This window comes from Oncorhynchus tshawytscha, linkage group LG19, assembly GCF_018296145.1.
Source record: "Oncorhynchus tshawytscha isolate Ot180627B linkage group LG19, Otsh_v2.0, whole genome shotgun sequence".
NCBI lineage: Eukaryota > Metazoa > Chordata > Actinopteri > Salmoniformes > Salmonidae > Oncorhynchus > Oncorhynchus tshawytscha.
In genome coordinates, this window is record NC_056447.1 from 20,487,793 (window position 1) to 20,506,027 (window position 18,235).

At 48.4% G+C, this 18,235-nt stretch overlaps 1 protein-coding gene across 8 annotated transcripts in view; it reads left to right on the forward strand.

The window, feature by feature from the left end:
- Positions 1 to 18,235, forward strand: part of LOC112218424 (A-kinase anchor protein 13) — a 100,715-nt gene that overhangs the window by 79,716 nt on the left and 2,764 nt on the right. For 4 of the 8 annotated variants that reach the window (XM_042301449.1, XM_042301451.1, XM_024379204.2 and 1 more), the window contains 22 exons: positions 1,600 to 1,642; positions 1,765 to 1,879; positions 3,950 to 4,106; positions 6,610 to 6,677; positions 6,957 to 7,020; positions 7,386 to 7,539; positions 7,784 to 7,896; positions 8,235 to 8,381; positions 8,586 to 8,839; positions 8,967 to 9,092; positions 9,301 to 9,418; positions 9,599 to 9,850; positions 10,063 to 10,139; positions 10,671 to 10,852; positions 11,276 to 11,358; positions 11,469 to 11,669; positions 15,725 to 15,889; positions 15,997 to 16,067; positions 16,602 to 16,646; positions 16,876 to 16,926; positions 17,055 to 17,519; positions 17,789 to 18,125. In XM_042301449.1, the coding sequence (XP_042157383.1) occupies positions 1,600 to 1,642; positions 1,765 to 1,879; positions 3,950 to 4,106; positions 6,610 to 6,677; positions 6,957 to 7,020; positions 7,386 to 7,539; positions 7,784 to 7,896; positions 8,235 to 8,381; positions 8,586 to 8,839; positions 8,967 to 9,092; positions 9,301 to 9,418; positions 9,599 to 9,850; positions 10,063 to 10,139; positions 10,671 to 10,852; positions 11,276 to 11,358; positions 11,469 to 11,669; positions 15,725 to 15,889; positions 15,997 to 16,067; positions 16,602 to 16,646; positions 16,876 to 16,926; positions 17,055 to 17,519; positions 17,789 to 18,125 (3,288 nt within the window). The remainder of the gene's footprint in view (positions 1 to 1,599; positions 1,643 to 1,764; positions 1,880 to 3,949; positions 4,107 to 6,609; positions 6,678 to 6,956; positions 7,021 to 7,385; positions 7,540 to 7,783; positions 7,897 to 8,234; positions 8,382 to 8,585; positions 8,840 to 8,966; positions 9,093 to 9,300; positions 9,419 to 9,598; positions 9,851 to 10,062; positions 10,140 to 10,670; positions 10,853 to 11,275; positions 11,359 to 11,468; positions 11,670 to 15,724; positions 15,890 to 15,996; positions 16,068 to 16,601; positions 16,647 to 16,875; positions 16,927 to 17,054; positions 17,520 to 17,788; positions 18,126 to 18,235) is intronic. The other 4 variants (XM_042301445.1, XM_042301446.1, XM_042301444.1 and 1 more) reach the window with 4 other exon arrangements.

The window sequence follows — 18,235 nt, forward strand, 5'->3', positions numbered from 1 at the left end:
AGTTATTGTGCTCTATGTTATTTTCTGACTATGGCTTCATCTATTTTATGAAAGAAATGCCTACAGCTTAGTTCTGAAAATCTTGGTTACCAAGACCAGGACTGAAGAAGAATGAAAGGATTATGCCAAACCATGTCCATGTTTTTCATTTCAGTCTAATTCAAAATAAATAAATAAAAATCCGCCAAGATGTTCCCATATTTATTAAATGTTCATGAAACAGTCAAGGACAAGATTGACTCTTTTGTCCTTTTAAGAGCGTTGTGTTTCTGAACGATTTGTACACGGCTGAAAACCTAGCAACAGCAGCAGAGTCTTTTATACGAATAAATACTGCAGCTTCAGAGTAAAAAGCTCTCTGCAGTCCAGTCAGCCATCTGGAATCATCATTATCATCATCATTCATCATTCATCATTCAGCCCTTAATGAATATCTGCAGGAGACGCCCATGACCCCAGAATCTATTTCCCACTATTGGTATTGAACGGAGGCTAAAGAATCAGCGTTCTCCTAGCACAGATTTCCCCAGGTCCCCAAGTAGCCCTTTTCCTATTGTATTTGACATGGCTGCCATGCATATTATGTCCCTCCTGTGAGTTTTCCACATATTTCTTCCCCTTTTTCTTTCCATCACTTCTATTTATTCCCTCTAGCCTCCATTCTTTGAAATCCACATAAACACATTTCAAAGTGTTCCTTTTGGGCTTCACAGCTGCTAAAAAGGATTGAGTTTCCTTTAGGAAATTTCACTGCTGCTTTCACACTCCTTTGAGCCTCGTAAGAACGGCTTGTATATTATTTTGGGGGCGAACGATAGGAAGAAAATCCCTGGCCGGGCCGTTACTGGGGGATGACGTGACGTTTCGAAGGGCTTTCGCGACTCTAGCGTTTCAGAGGGCTTTCGCGGCTCTAGCGTTTCAGAGCTGCAGCTTAAGAATTGTAAGAGATGTTGCATGGCAGTTTTTGAAAATGTCTCTGTGTTTGTCATGTGATGTGTGCCTTATTGAGCTTTGCTGGAGGACTGTGTTTGTCACGTGATGTGTGCCTTATTGAGCTTTGCTGGAGGACTGTGTTTGTCACGTGATGTGTGCCTTATTGAGCTTTGCTGGAGGACTGTGTTTGTCACGTGATGTGTGCCTTATTGAGCTTTGCTGGAGGACTGTGTTTTGCCCTTAGTAACTTTCTTTATTACTGGCCGCCCATGACTACTACTCTAAATATATGCTGTCTATTGTTCACATTCGGTAGTGTATGTATTTTTTGGGGGGCTTGATGTCCTTAACCATATTACCCAGTGTGCAATTCCACATGTAACCCGTCCTACCAAGTACCCACTGGTTCAGTTGGATGTTTGTACAAACGTGTTATGTGATATCACCTCTGCTTGGAAATGTCTTGTAATGATTATGTAATATGTCATTTATACATGTACTGAATCACAATTCTGATTTAAAAAAATATGACAAGCCTGTTTCATGGTTATATACTGTAAGTCTATGATTTTTTACAGAGGAATTCCAGTCTGTAATTTCAACATGTTATTTCAACATGCTTCCATTGGTCCAGCTCATCACCCCCTCTCTCTATTTCTACCGTAGGAATGGGATCCTACTCCAGCACCTCTGGATCACTAGAGTACAGGTACGACAGAGGCTTTCTTTTCAATGGGGCCTTTCTTACAATGTGTACTCTGATTGCTATTTCTCCAGCAGAACAAGTGTAAATGGCCGTATGTTCAGTGCATTTTCCCTTGTCTGGTTCAGCATCTCTGAGGAGGACCCGGGTCCCCTGCGGAGTTACACTGAGGGGAGACAAGGGACCAAGGTCAGCCGCACTTTCAGTTACCTCAAGAGCAAAATGAGTACTAAGAAGAACAAGGTGAGTCTGTCCATTCAGCATTTCCTCCTCTCCTCCTCCTCCTGCTTCTCTTCCTTTCCTCCTCCTGCCTCTCTTCCTTTCCTCCTCCATTTCCTCCTCCATTTCCTCCTCCTCCTGCTTCTCTTCCTTTCCTCCTCCTCCTCCATTTCCTCCTCTCCTCCACTTCCTGCACTAGCAGAGCACAGAGCCTGGCTCAGAATTGTATGTGAGAGGATAAATCAAGTTGTATTGGTTAATTGAATTGAAGAAGCCCCAGTAGTACATTTTCACTCTGACCCTAGCGCTATTGTTCCCTCTTGGTCTTTCTGACGTTAAATCAAATGGATTATTAGGTGTTCAAAGGCTTCTCAATACATACAGTTCTATGCATACATTTATACAGAGTACATGTATTCAGAAGGGATTTACAGTATCTTTCTGTTAGGTAAGTGTATCCGTCTGTGAGGTGTGAGTAGCAGAGCGAGGCGCCTGTTCTGCACGCAGTAGGGAAGTCAAACAGGAAACAGAGGCATGCTGTGGTCTTTCTCAAAAAGCCGTCTGTATGGCATCACTGCTTCTGCGAAAACAAACCACTCTCTTAGACTTAATTCTACCATGTTTCCTGATAACATTACAGTAAAAAACAGTCACGCCCAGATCATGCATCAACACAGTTCTCATGTGATTTTATTTCCCTGTGATTGTATCCCCAAAAATACATTTTATTTCCATTAAGACTTGTTCATACTTGAAAGTATGTACATTGTACATACTGTAGAAATATTTGCTGAGATTGCGAGCCAGAGGCCGGAAGCTGCAGTGGGGCTGCTGTGTAACAGAGACGGCAGAATACAGCAGTGCAGAGGCACAGCACAGATCCTCCCTCCACCACCCCCCTCATCCTACACATGGTATCTCACTTCCTCCTGGTGGGCTGATGGCTGGCGTCATGGGAACGCCAGTGTTCTGTCTGTAGAGGCTGTAGCGCCTTTTGTTCCAGACCAGCGAAGAGACAGACTGTTACTGTAATGTTGTGTAGACGTCTCCTGGCACACGGTCGCTCCCTGAAGCTGAGGGCTGAGGCAGGACAGGATGAGGTAGGGGATATTGGTCATTTGGGACTTCTAGGAAGAAACCGGGAGTTGTTAGTCACCATAATGTACTTAGTCACTAGCTACTGCATGTCGAAGGTGTGCCTCGCACTTTCCCAATGTCACTTTTTACTGTATTTGTTTATCATATCTACTAGTTTATTTCTATGACGTCGAACGGTGCAGGGTTTTCGTTGGCAGCCTGTGACTTGTGTCTTGATGAGAAGGGAAAGAAGTGTCTCCAGCCTCGTTGTTTAGAGTTGACTAGTGCCTGGCTCACGGCTCAGACGGGAACACATCATGATACACTCTCTTCTCACCACACATTCTTCCCTCTTTCAGGAGAATTGATTTTAGAATCGTATTTAGGTTGAGTCAGAATCATAGGATATTGGTTGTTTCCTGTACCCGTCATGAATTAGTGTCTATCCGTACAATACACCCGATAGTGTGTTTTCTGTCAGCCCGGTGTATTGTATGTGGTTACGTTGGGGCGGCAGGGTAGCCTAGTGGTTAGAGCGTTGGACTTGTAACCGAAAGGTTGCAAGTTCGAATCCCCGAGCTGACAAGGTACAAATCTGTCGTTCTGCCCCTGAACAGGCAGTTAACCCACTGTTCCTAGGCCGTCATTGAAAATAAGAGTTTGTTCTTAACTGACTTGCCTAGTAAAATAAAGGTAAAAATAAAAACGTTGATATACTGTAACCGTTTGTCGGAATTAAGTTTCTGTTTGTGAATGAGACTTCTAGATAGAAAATACAGAAATATTAGGAATGGGTTTTTGAGACTGCCAAAACACATGCCGTTTTGACTAGTGGTCAATGATGTCAGCATACTTCCTCAGTATATCTTTGTGCAAGTGACTCATGCATCACGTCTTTGGCTAACTATTATCCAAGCGTGAGATCTATTTGTAAGACCTTGATTGCTTAACTACCGAAAGCATCACTGTGCTTTGACTTAGATAATTGATGGCGTTTTGTCTTTGTATCTCTAACAGGAGAAGGACAAAGATAAGAGTCAGGGTAAGGAGAAAGACTCCAAGGAGAAGAAGACCCTGAACGGCCATCTCTTCAGCTCTGTGAACCCAGCCCCCTCCACAACCTGCCACCAGTGCAACAAACCCATCAACACTAAAGAAGCCTTCCTCTGTACCAGTAAGACACCCCCTCCTCTTCTGTAAACCACTTCCTCCTCCTCCTCTTCTTCTTCCTCCTCCTCCTCCTCAACCAGCCCACGTCAGGTGTTATGAGAGACCAGACTCCACAGTACACAACGTATTCATTTTGTTCCGGGGTAAGAGACACTGCTCTAGTTTTATTAACCCCCCAAAACCCCTATTTCTTTACATGGTGGTTATATAGGCCTATGATTGGTGCTGCTCTGGACAATTACCTTGGGTTTCTACCTGTAGGTTTTCAGGGGCCCAAGCTGTGTTTGCAGTCATTGTGTATCTGGTGATGGAACATCCTACTTTGGCTCCAAGCCATGTGATAAAATGGGGACTGCTTACTATATTGAGTTCCCTGAAACGGCCTAGTCAGCTTGTCTAGTTGAGAAAGTCCATACTAAGCAAAACACAGGAAATCCTACACGCCGAGGGTCTGTCTGAGGAGAACTTAAGAGGATGTTGTTTATTTTGGGGCCAACAGAAGTGGACGTATAGAACCTCTCTGACATGGCAGTATGTACATTCCTGCCACCATCTTTGTATGGACAGCAGCTTGCATTAGAACAGCAGAGCCTAGTTCCCAAGCCTAGTTCTCAAACTCTTTTGTTTGTTGTCAGTCTCTCTGAAGTGTGATGGACTGGGTGGGTCTGTCCCAGTGAAGAGGGGGTGGGTGGTTAGATGGAACCAGGGACAGGGGACGGATGTGGCCCCCGGCCCAGCTAGTCCCCTCAGTCTTTCACCGGGTTGCATCACCCTGCCCCTGACACAGCTGGGAGAAGTCAGCTCTGCTCTTACAGCTCGGTTCTGTCTCTCTGCACTTTGCTGTGTGGTGACGAACATCCTGTCTGTCTGTCTGTCTGTCTGTCTGTCTGTCTGTCTGTCTGTCTGTCTGTCTGTCTGTCTGTCTGTCTGTCTGTCTGTCTGTCTGTCTGTCTGTCTGTCTGTCTGTCTCACACACTAGCGGAGGATCCTGTACGGTAAACCCTAAGTTAGGTTTACGTGGCACATTTCTCAGAAGTGACTTAGTTTTAGACATGCAGTGTTTCACAGCATTGCGGCCCACATAGGGTTTGACGAGCACGGACCTAGATTTGAAACAAGCCCTTAGTTTTGACAATTGACCTAGTTATTCAGAGGTACCTTGATCAGTGACAGATCCTCACCTCTATCTCCTAGCTAGAAAGTCAAATAGGGCTTTGTGGAGAGTGAGGGAGTTTGGTCTGAAATATAAACAAATAGAGTTTATTCTAATGGACACCTGCCTCCTCTCTCTGTTCTCTCGGCTTAACTTTGAGAGATTCAGTCTGTCAGGATCTGTGTTTGACACACAATCAAAACAACTCCCACAAGCTGGCCACAGAAAAATTGAAGGGCACACACCCTGTTGCACAACACAATCCCCTCTCACTGTTTAGGACCTCCATCTGGGAGAGCGCAACAGCCTGTTCATTGTTGTCTTCCTTCCCTTCTGTTCCCTCCCCAATGTGTTGTTGTTGTGTTTGTTGGATGGGCTGGAGGTGCAGAGGAACTCTTTGAACTCAATGGCCTTTTCATACTCCACATTAATCCCGGATTCTTCTGTTAGTCATTGTGTTGCTTTTATGTGGTTAGATGAGCTGTTTTTTTGATGGCGCCTGCATTTTCTCAGCGTTTTCAGATTAGAGTTTCCTGTTTCTATAGTTTAGGGTGGTTCAAAGAAGCAGTGTTGATTTGGTATGAGTCACGTGATGCAGGTGTAACGAAGCTGTGTTGACTTGGTATGAGTCACGTGATGCAGGTGAAACGAAGCTGTGTTGACTTGGTATGAGTCACGTGATGCAGGTGAAACGAAGCTGTGTTGACTTGGTATGAGTCACGTGATGCAGGTGAAACGAAGCTGTGTTGACTTGGTATGAGTCACGTGATGCAGGTGAAACGAAGCTGTGTTGACTTGGTATGAGTCACGTGATGCAGGTGAAACAAAGCTGTGTTGACTTGGTATGAGTCACGTGATGCAGGTGAAACGAAGCTGTGTTGACTTGGTATGAGTCACGTGATGCAGGTGAAACAAAGCTGTGTTGACTTGGTATGAGTCACGTGATGCAGGTGAACGAAGCTGTGTTGACTTGGTATGAGTCACGTGATGCAGGTAAAACGAAGCTGTGTTGACTTGGTATGAGTCACGTGATGCAGGTGAAACGAAGCTGTGTTGACTTGGTATGAGTCACGTGATGCAGGTAAAACGAAGCTGTGTTGACTTGGTATGAGTCACGTGATGCAGGTGAAACGAAGCTGTGTTGACTTGGTATGAGTCACGTGATGCAGGTGAAACGAAGCTGTGTTGACTTGGTATGAGTCACGCGATGCAGGTATAAGGTTGTATTTTTTCTACTTACATTAGAATCACAGTATTCTGTCCTGTGAGATGAGTGGAGGCTTTTTCTGCAGTGTTTGACCGATTGTTTGACCAACTCTTTGTCCTAATGTTGTTTTTCTTCTGATCGTTTCAGACTGCAATGCACAGGTCCATAAGGGCTGCAGAGACAGTCTTCCTGTGTGTGTCCAGGTCAAAATGAAGGTAACGTTTGGCTCTGCTCTGTCTGTCATGCATCTCAACTCACATCTACAATGCGTCTTCACTCACACACACACAGGAACAGAATGTGCCTGCCCTGTTGGAGCTAGAAACACAAGCATTTCCCTACACCCGCAATAACATCTGCTAAACATGCGCATGTGACCAATACAATTTGATTTGATCAGTCTCTGTCTAACGTGTGAATGAATGGGTAACAGGCTTGTTATTGGCATTGATTTAGCGTGATACGTGACACTGCATTTCCGTTGTGTTTTTCAGCAGCAGAAGCAGCAGACCGTGGTAGATTCTGCGTCCGTGTCCGGAGTCATGTTGAGAAGTAAATGTAATACATACTTCTCTGTCCACTAATTCCATGTCTGTCTTTCTGATCAAACCTGTGTCCATGTCTGTGATCTGGCTGCTGAGGGGAGGACGGCTCACAATAATGGCCGGAATGCGGTTAATGGAACGGTATCAAACGTGTGGTTTTCATGTGTTTGATACCATTCCATTCAGTCCATTACGAGCCGTCCTCCCTTCAGCAGCCTCCACTGATTCTCAAGTACTGCATGTATGTATTCGCAACTACTGCATGTATATTTGTAAGTATAGTACGTTTGTGTCCATGTGCAGTAGGCTGCCTGTGCATTTATGTGCACCCACACCTCTACGAAATATATATATACTAATTTCTGTGTTTGTGATCAGCCACGTCGGCGGCGTCTCGGGAGCGTCCGTGGTCTGCCATCTTGCCCCCTGACGACCAGGCCATGGTCATGGTGGCGCCGGTGGTGCCTCGCAGGAATACCAGCATCCTCTCCAGCAACCTGTCCAAGAGCATCTCCATCAGCAACATTGCAGGGTGAGACACAACACCACTCAACCAGCAACCAGTTCACCATCGCCCCCTTCACATACTCGGCTTGTACATTCTCATGCCGACGCGCTCATTAACACTACTGGACCTGTTCTATCACAAGTGTCGTGTCTAATGCATTGTACCGCAATTGTGCAGCCGGAGTGTGTAAGGGACTTATGTTTTCACTCTCATAGCCCCTCCTTCACTAACTCTGTTTCTCTCTCACCTCGTCTGTCTGTCCGCGCAGGCCATTGATGGACGAGATGCCTCTGAAGGGCCTGAAGTACCTGTCCCAGTCCACAGACTCACTACACAAGATCTCCAAGGTCAACGAGTCCACTGAGTCTCTCACCGATGAAGGTGAGTTACCCTGAGAGACCCCAAGTCACAGAGCCTGTATTGTCTAATCATGTTCCCGCATCATTGCCTGTATTGTCTAATCATGTTCCCCCATCATTGCCTGTATTGTCTAATCATGTTCCCCCATCATTGAAGGGCTCGCTTCAAATGAGTGAGCAAATGTGAAACACATACATGTTCAGATTGCCTCCGATGTTTTCAGCTGTTTTATTTCAATGTTTTAATGCATTGTATTGATCCTCGCTCAATAATGAACCGTGTATGTGTAGGAGCGTGCTCGTCTGCTCACGGTGAACACCGTACAGCAAGCCCTCATGTGCTCCTGTCTCTTGCCGTAGGGACTGAAATGATGGACAGCCAGCTGATGGGGGAGTTTGAGGCGGAGTCCAAGGATCTGGAGGCGGACTCCTGGACTTTCACTGTGGACAAGAAGTATGTGAAGGGGCTCAAGAAGGAGGTGGTCAAGAGACAGGACGTCATCTATGGTAGGAGGACACTGTCGCGCTACCACTCATGCCATCTCACCGGGATACACTTTGTTTTCGTTCACGCAATTTATTTGAGATGTTATCATATCATCAGCGTGGCGGGTTAGGATATCGGTTACTCAGTACAAACGCAATCGTAGGGTGCTGTTCATTGGGAATTCACTCTATAACCCCTCATCTTTAACCATATATCCTCTCCAGAGCTGGTCCAAACAGAGATGCACCACGTGCGGACACTGAGGATCATGTCTGAGGTGTACAGTAAGGGCCTGCAGAAGGAGGTGCAACTGGATACCCAGGTGGTGGAGCGAGTGTTCCCCATGCTGGACGAGCTCCTGGAACTACACACACACTTCTTCGCACACCTCCTGGAACTCAAGCGGAAATCGTCCATCGAGGGCCGGGACGACGGTAGCTTCCTCATCCGCAAGATAGGAGACGTGCTCGTCTCACAGGTCAGCATGGGGGGTGGGGGGACTCGGGAGTTTAGATGACGCTGTGGAAATGTTGTGGAAATGTTGATTATTAGGCTAATCGGTTTGTTGGTAGTAATCTCACGGGATTTTCTTGTGTGGTGTTCAGTTCTCGGGTCCCAATGCCGACCGCATGAAGAAAGTCTATGGGAAATTCTGCAGCCGCCACAACGAGGCGGTCAACTTCTATAAGGAGCTTCACACCAAAGACAAACGCTTCCAAGCCTTTATCAAGGTATGGTGTCAGCATGATGTTTGTTTACCCATCCTAGTCTCACCATTATAATGTATGGAAAATAATCCCTCTCTCCACCAGGGGGTGCCAACACTCTGTTGTGATTTTTTTTTTGTTGCATTTAAACACACATTGACATCTGCTAAAGTCATCATTAAGACATTGTATGAAGCACTATATGAGTATCTCTATTTTATTTGTTTATCAGAAAAAGATGAGCAGCACAATCGTCCGAAGACTAGGCATCCCAGAGTGCATCTTATTAGTGACACAGCGAATAACCAAGTACCCTGTGTTACTACAGAGGATACTGCAGCACACAAAAGGTGAGAGACACCACCTGTGAGTCTTATAATTGCACCTCTACTGAGCATTGTTATATAGTGTTATTCTTTATGCTATGAATGCCACTTGGTAGCAGAAAGAACCGCGATGGAGATTGTTGGGAAGTCTTGACCTCTGTACAATATGTATTGAAGTGACATGCTGATCTTTGACATGTGCAGAGAACGAGGAGGACCATGACGATATAACCCAGGCTCTGAGGCTGGTGAAGGAGATTCTAAATGCGGTGGACAGCAAGGTGAACGAACACGACAAGAAGAAACGGTTAAAAGAGGTGTACAGCCGTACGGACAGCAAGTCCATTCAGAGGATGAAGAGCGGCCAGATGTTTGCACGGGAGGACCTGGTGCGAGGCAGGCGGCTGCTGCATGACGGACCACTGCAGCTCAAGAACTCTGCAGGCAGGCTAAAGGGTACGGCACCAGCCTCATTTATCACGGTCTCCCTCTCTTTCTTGCTCTCTCCTGTCTATCCTCTCAATCCGTTTCTCTCTCTCCATCTCCTCCCTTTCTCATCCTCTCCTCTCTATCTGTATTTTTCTTGCCCTTCTCTCTCTCTCTCTCTTTTATCGCTCTACCCCCCCCCTTCTCTCCTCCACTGATCCCGACTCTGTTATTTTCCACAGATGTCCAGGCCATGCTGCTGTCTGACGTGTTTGTGTTCCTCCAGGAGAAAGACCAGAAATATGTCTTTGCCTCACTGGTATGTTATGTTTGTTATTCATTATGTATTATGCACATTGTTCCCTTATGGTGCCACACGTTGTAGTATTCCTACCTCTAAGAATTCATTTTTAAAAAAAACATGTTTTTTTTTTACAATACAAGTATTAGTTTACTGCAAGATTAGCTTGCTCTGCTGTTACAATACTGGTGTAACTATGTTTTTCCAGCTATATTGTGTAAGACTGGCACACAAGGCTATTGTATGGTAGATGTGCGTTTTAATCACATTGGCATGGTTACACTCTTGGCAGAATTTTGCTATCCTGCAGTTTTTTAAATCGTTCAGTGGAGATTGGAGTTTTCATTCAGTTCCCTTTTCCTTGGGCTAAACATTGCATTTCCCCAAAGTAGCTTCCATAGAAACCTCCCACTGGTCTATACATCCTTCAATAGAACTCTGGTCTAAAAACATCCTTCCTCCCTCTCCTTCCTCCTGCTCCTTCCCTCTCTCTCTTCCCGCCTCTCCCTCCATTCCTCCCTCTGTCTTTCCCCTCCACCCATCCCTCAGGACCAGCGGTCGACGGTGATCTCCCTGCAGAAGCTGATTGTGCGGGAGGTGGCTAACGAGGAGAGGGGTCTCTTCCTGATCACAGCAGGCATAGAGAAGCCAGAGATGGTGGAGGTATTGGCCAGCACCAAGGAGGAACGCAACACCTGGATGCAGCTCATACAGGACGCCATGCACTCCATGTGAGTCAGTTAGACAGGAACACACATGGATATGGAAATACTTGAATGGGAGAAGCCCCTCAGACCACAGCAATTCTATTATTCTTGAATATGTCACACACATTGTATATCCACAGATACAGTATAGAGCATATTAGCTTGACACTACATTTACGTTGACATTTTAGTCATTTAGCAGATGCTCTTATCCAGAGTGAATTACAGTTAGTGCATTCATCTTCGATAGCTAGGTGGGACAACCACATATCACAGTCATTGTAAGTACATTTCTCCTCAATAAAGAAGCTATAAGCAAAGTCAGTGCAAGTAGGGAAAAAAGTAAAGACCTGAGTGTTAGTTTACAACAACAAAAAATGTTTTATATAGTTTTTTTCCCATGCAGTGTAAATGGTTTGATTGATAACTGGTTGTGTATGTGAACAGAGAGAAGGATGACGATGAGGGTATCCCCAGTGAGACGGAGGAAGACAAGAGACTGCTGGAGACCAAAGCACGGGAGATGAGAGGTAAAACCTGTTCTCTTTTGTTCTGCTAACCATTTGTCCCAAAGCGGTGGTCAGTGGCGTGATAGACGGGTAATAACCACAGTGGGTCTCTCTCTGTCTGTTCCTCTCAGAGCTGCTGAGGAAGAAGGACGAGCAGATCGTGTGTCTGTTGGAGGAGAAGGTTAAGGTGTTCAGGGACATGTGTGAGGGAGGCAGCGGCCCGGCGGAGGAGACCAGCCCAGCCCAGTCCATCAGGACCAAGATGCTGTTCAGAGCCACCCCAGACTATGTCACCAAGGGAGAGCCCATCATGAAGGATGCCCTGAGGGAAGGTGAGTCAAGAGTGGACGGTCGGCTGCCCAGAGACCACACACACAACACAGGTGACCCTTTATCCAATCACTGGTGACCTATTGAATTACTTGGTCACATGGCACAACCAGTGATTTTCCCCTGAAGACACACATAACCAATCAGAAGTAATCAGGGAATTACCTGAAAATCCCCTTTATATAATATAATGCCAGTAGCAGCTGAAAGACCAGGGCAGAGAGATTACAGAATACTGCTGAAAACACGTTTTTGACCTAAATCAGAGTGATATATGGTTACTTGTCATAGTTATTTATATCCTTGTTTTTCCTCTGCAGACAGGGATGGAATCAATGCATAAGTGTAATCTGATTCAGCTGTGTAGAAAGAAAACAAATTGATTGCTTTAATGCTGCAGGTTGAGTAATGGGCCAGATATTGATATTTTCCTCCTTTTCTCCTCCCTAAGTAAGCCAGTTTATGTAGGTCTGACCGGGTTGCTTCAGCTGATAGAGTAGTGTGTGTAGTAGTCTTTACTGAAATCGTACAGTACGATGTGTGTGCGTGTGCGTACATGTAACCAGGCAATGGTCACAAGACCTCGCAAATAGCATTGATAAACAGCACACAACTGTGAATGATTTTGTGTCACGGCACTGCAAGAATACAGCACCAGAGTAGAGGTCTGCGCGGGCCTGATATCTTCATCCCGCACCGCCCGCTCCCTCCTGCTTTTAATCCCGCACCGCCCGCTCCCTCCTGCTTTTCATCCCGCACCGCCCCCACTGCTTTTCACCCACTCCCACTGCTTTTCATCCCGCACCCGCCCGCTCCCACTGCTTTTCATCCCGCACCGCCCCGCACCGCCCCACTGCTTTTCATCCCGCACCGCCCGCTCCCACTGCTTTTCATCCCGCACCGCCTGCTCCCACTGATTTTCATCCCGCACCGCCTGCTCCCACTGCTTTTCATCCCGCACCCGCCGCTCCCACTGCTTTTCATCCCGCACCACCGCTCCCACTGCTTTTCATCCCGCACCGCCCGCTCCCACTGCTTTTCATCCCCGCTCCCACCGCTTTTCATTCCGCACCGCCCGCTCCCACTGCTTTTCATCCCGCACCGCCCGCTCCCACTGATTTTCATCCCGCACCGCCTCCCACTGCTCCCACTGCTTTTCATCCCGCACCCGCTCCCACCGCTCCCACTGCTTTTCATCCCGCACCACCCGCTCCCACTGCTTTTCATCCCGCACCGCCCGCTCCCACTGCTTTTCATCCCGCACCGCCCGCTCCCACCGCTTTTTTCATCCGCACCGCCCGCTCCCACTGCTTTTCATCCCGCACCGCCCGCTCCCACTGATTTTCATCCCGCACCGCCCGCTCCCACTGCTTTTCATCCCGCACCGCCCGCTCCCACTGCTTTTCATCCCGCACCGCCCGCTCCCACTGCTTTTCATCCCGCACCGCCCGCTCCCACGGCTTTTCCCATCCCACTGCTTTTCATCCCGCACCGCTCCCACTGATTTTCATCCCGCACCGCCTGCTCCCACTGCTTTTAATCCCGCACCCGCCGCACCCACTGCTTTTCATCCCGCACCCGCCGCTCCCACTGCTTTTCATCCCGCACCGCCGCTCCCACTGCTTTTCATCCCGCACCGCCCGCTCCCACTGCTTTTCATCCCGCACCGCCCGCTCCCACCGCTTTTCATTCCGCACCGCCCGCTCCCACTGCTTTTCATCCCGCACCGCCCGCTCCCACTGATTTTCATCCCGCACCGCCCGCTCCCACTGCTTTTCATCCCGCACCGCCCGCTCCCACCGCTTTTCATTCCGCACCACCCGCTCCCACTGCTTTTCATCCCGCACCACCCGCTCCCACCGCTTTTCATCCCGCACCACCCGCTCCCTCCTGCTTTTCATCCCGTACTGCCCGCTCCCACTGCTTTTCATCCCCCACCAACTGCTTTTCATCCCGCACCGCCCGCTCCCACCGCTTTTCATCCCACACCGCCCGCTCCCACCGCTTTTCATCCCGCACCGCCCGCTCCCACTGCTTTTCATCCTGCACCGCCCGCTCCCTCCTGCTTTTCATTCCGCCCCGCCCGCTCCCACCGCTTTTCATTCCGCACCGCCCGCTCCCAACCGCTTTTCATTCCGCACTGCCCGCTCCCACCGCTTTTCATCCCGCACCACCCGCTCCCACCGCTTTTCATCCCGCACCGCCCGCTCCCTCCTGCTTTTCATCCCGTACCGCCCGCTCCCACTGCTTTTCATCCCGCACCCACTGCTTTTTATCCCGCACCGCCCGCTCCCACCGCTTTTCATCCCACACCGCCCGCTCCCACTGCTTTTCATCCTGCACCGCTCGCTCCCTCCTGCTTTTCATTCCGCACCGCCCGCTCCCACTGCTTTTCATCCCGCACCCGCCGCACCCACTGCTTTTCATCCCGCACCGCCCGCTCCCACCCCTTTCATCCCGCACCGCCCGCTCCCGCTGCTTTTCATCCCGCACCGCCCGCTCCCACTGCTTTTCATCCCGCACCGCCTGCTCCCTCCTGCTGGCTTTCTGCCCAACTCCCATCCGCTCCCGCAAGAACTTGTCGCGAACCCAACTGCTGTCTCGCAATGTTATTTAGGGCATATGTGACGCAGCTCACTTGCCAGCCATGGCAAAATATATATAAAATGTATACAAAATATGCAAAAACAAAAAGTGGAAAAATAACCAAAGAAATAGGTTAAATTACCAGATATTCTCACGTGGCTTATTATATTAGGCCATCGGTATTACTGGGCTATATCAGCCAATAGGCTAGACGAGAGCTATGTCTTATAGCCAACCTTTTAGGTGCGGAGTGAGTTCCAGACGGGGACAAATGTGAGTTATTAATATGTATGTCTAGGCAATGTAGTAAACTATAGGCTAATCATATTTAGGAAGTTAATGTCCCTGGAAAGATAACTGCCCGATGCTTCTCCACCCATACATAGGCTATAGCCTCTACTGTAGGCTATTTGATTGAGACCACACGCGCACCAGATCTCGCACGTGCTGTACGGCTACTGAACTTGAAGCAGCAAGTTTGATAAGTGCGGGACACTTGCGCTACGTTTGGCATATTTGGATATAGCCAGAGTCAGATAAATGAGTAACCAATATTTATTGAAAACACTCATTCACCATGGTAGCCCATATGCATGCTTTGCGCACAGCTCCTCCTGGGCTGTTCTTGTCTATTAATGTTTTCTGTGGACCCCAGGAGGAGAAGCTGCTGTTTTCGCAACACCTAATGGGGATCCTAATAAAATACCAGATACACTCAAGAAAAACTCAAATTGCTGAAATTAGTCAATGAAATCAATGATGAGAGAATATTCAGATGAACTGATTACCTCATATTTGAAGATGAGATAAAGATAAACTTACTTTAAAACCACCATACCACTACTTTACTTATAATGGTTTGACATCTGGTAAAACAAATGTCTTGAGAACATCTTACATAAATCCTAACATGGTCCTCCCACTTGCAGAAAAACCACATGAATAGGATGATCAAATGTTTTGACTGCAGCTCGACTCACTTTGGCTGAGCGCCGTCCACTTCTTTCCGTTATCAATATTTATTTACAGACACTGTAGTAAACCACAGCCTGATCATAGTTAAGTTAATTTCCTTGGAAAGATAACCGCTGTCTGATGTTCAGCCCATGCATAGGCAACCTACTCTATTTCATTGAGACCACACATACACTAGGCACACTTGATCTCACATGCCACACTAGGAGAGGTAGGCTACTGAAGTTGAAGCAGCGAATTCTGAGAGTGTATGAATAACGTGAAAAATATGTTATTTTAATACAATATGTAGGCTAACGCATACAAGGCAGAAATACTATCGTTTCCAAATATTCTGCACCAAAAAAAAAAGTATTAATCCTGCAGTTGTCTGAGCGCCTGCCCTCTCCCGCCCTCAGCATGAAAAATGCAAACCACGCCGCAATGATCTCTGTAGCCCTCTACACCAGAGTGCAGGACCTATCTTCACGGGTGTGGTTTGTTTGTTTCGTTTCAGTGGAGACTCTCCATGTGCTGGTGAATGGCAGTCTAGGTGGGGCCGTGGGGCAGCAGGTGTCCAGTACCCAGGATGCATCGGGGGGTAGTGTGGGGCCGGTTTGTCTGCCTCGTCGCGCTGAGACCTTCGGAGGCTTCGACAGCCACCAGATGAACATCTCCAAGAGTAAGAACACCTCCCTCTCTCCCGATGTACCATGACTGGCTGTCGTACTGCAGCTGACTGTCGTTAACAGTAGCTGTGGGCTAAAGGTGTCCTCTTTTTCTTTCCAGACGGAGAGAAAGAAGAGGGGGAGGACTCATTAGACCTTCGGAGGACTGAGTCAGACAGTGTGTTGAAGAAGGTAATTACAACTAAGCTCAGAGATGTGTGTGTGTGTGAGTGAGCCACAGTAAAGGATGCACGCACAACACACACCCACCAAAATGCACACACATAAACACACACACACACACCACGCACACACAGTGCACTTTGTGCATGAACTTTACATTCTTTTGAACTCTCCTAACCCATGCCATCAGGAGGGATTTAAACTGAGCTGTGTCTCAATAGGCCTGCTTCTGCCCATCACCACCACTGACATTAACAGACAGACATTAGCCCGGCCCTGGGCCCTGGACTGAGGTCTGAGCTAAGCTGAGGAAGTCCATATCGTTAAGGCTCCATTAGGCTAGGTGATGCCCCTGGGCCGGGCTGTGTGGGAGCAGCCCTGTGCTTTGAACGCCTGTAATCTCCTCTGCTCAGGCCCAGGCCTCTCCGGCAGGCAGGTGGGATCAAGCTCTTCCTCCGAGGGGGTGATTAACATGGCCCCTCGCCTCAGTAGCTCCTTAATATCTCAGTAACTAACTGCAGCTGTGCTTGTCTTCATCCACAGGGGGGCAACAACAACCTATTGCTGCTGCTCAAGAGGAACAGTGAGGTAGGTCTGACTCCCACGCTATGTTACACTACCAGCATACTGTACATCCCTGACTGGCTGACTGGCTGTGTGAGAGAGGCATTACTACTTGCTCCCACGGCTCTCTTGTCTCTGCTGGACAGCGCTATGCAGTAGGTTATTTCATAGGAAGTATTTTATTGTATGTGTACCTACTGTGTAACCATATGCAGAAGTGAAGTGTTTTATCATCTCTCTTCCTGACTAATAGCAGGTCCTCCACAGTGTCACATATCTCCATGATCTCCTCAACACACTGCAGGTACGGACACTCTTCCTCACATCTCCTGTCTGGTTAGACCACAAAGAGCTGCTAACCAGGCACACAGACACACACGCGATCCATTAGTATAGGGGATAAAACTGTTTACATCCGTGTGTGGTCTGCAGGCAGTGGTGGTTCAGCAGGACACCTTCATCGAGGACCAGCGTCATGCTCTGGCTGAGCGGCCAGCCTCCCGCCACTCCTCCACCTCCTCCCTGTCCTCCTCCTCCTCGCGGCCCAACTCCCTGATCGAGCAGGAGAAGCAGCGCAGCCTGGAGAAGCAGAGGCAGGAGGTGGCCAACCTGCAGCGCCAGCAGGCAGCCCACGCCGACGAGAGGAGGAGGAGGGAGAGGGAGTGGGAGGTGAGGGAGTCGGGGCTGAGCGACAGGGAGGCGCAGGTGAAAGAGCAGGACGAGGAGACGTTGAGGAGGCGCGGGCAGCTGGAGGAGGAGAGGCAGGAGCTGCAGAAGAGGAAGGAGGAGTATCAGAGGGATCTGGAGAGGCTGAGGGACGCCCAGAGGAAGCTGGACAGAGACAGGGATACTCTGCGGCGGGAGGCTGAGATGGTGGAGCAGATGAAAAAGGCTGAGGTGAGCTAGAACAGTTGGTTCTGCAATCCCACCGTGCTGCTCATTGCTCTCCGTCTGCCACCTTATACTACTGCGCTCCAGAAAGGACGTAACTGCTATTATGTGACCGCGTTTTTACCACAAATGACTACACATACATTATTTAGTGATGCCCTTAGAATAACCCTTTACTTACTGCTTACCCTAACCTCCACCCGGGCTCAAGCCTGAGCTTCTAATCCTAAAGCTAACTATTTTTCTCGTTGCGTGGTGTTTGATTTGATCGGTAGGCAGAGCAGGCACACAGGACCCAGCGGACGCCCTCCTCCACCTCAGAGGAGTCCATGAAGTTCCAGAGTTCCACCTCTCTGGATAAAGAGCCTGGTGGAGGGGAGGCAGAGCTGTCCTCCTCCCCCGCCACCAAAGAACCCTTTCTCAGGATGGGCTCCAAGAGGAAAGGGAAGAACCTGAACCCCTTCTCGTCCTCTTCCTCCAACGCCAGCTCTAAGGCCCAGAGCAGCACAGAGGGCCAGAACCAAATCCCCAACCGCCTGATGCAGCTGGCCATGACCAAGGACAAGAAGGAGAAGAAGAAGAAGAAGGGGAAGGGACAGCAGTCACAGCCAGGTACAACAAGCAGCACACAGTCTTTGTAAGGAAAATAGAGCCATGGTAAAAGTCTACTTACCTGTGCTAGACACTGAGGGATGTTGTTACAGTGTAGTCTTAATTCAATT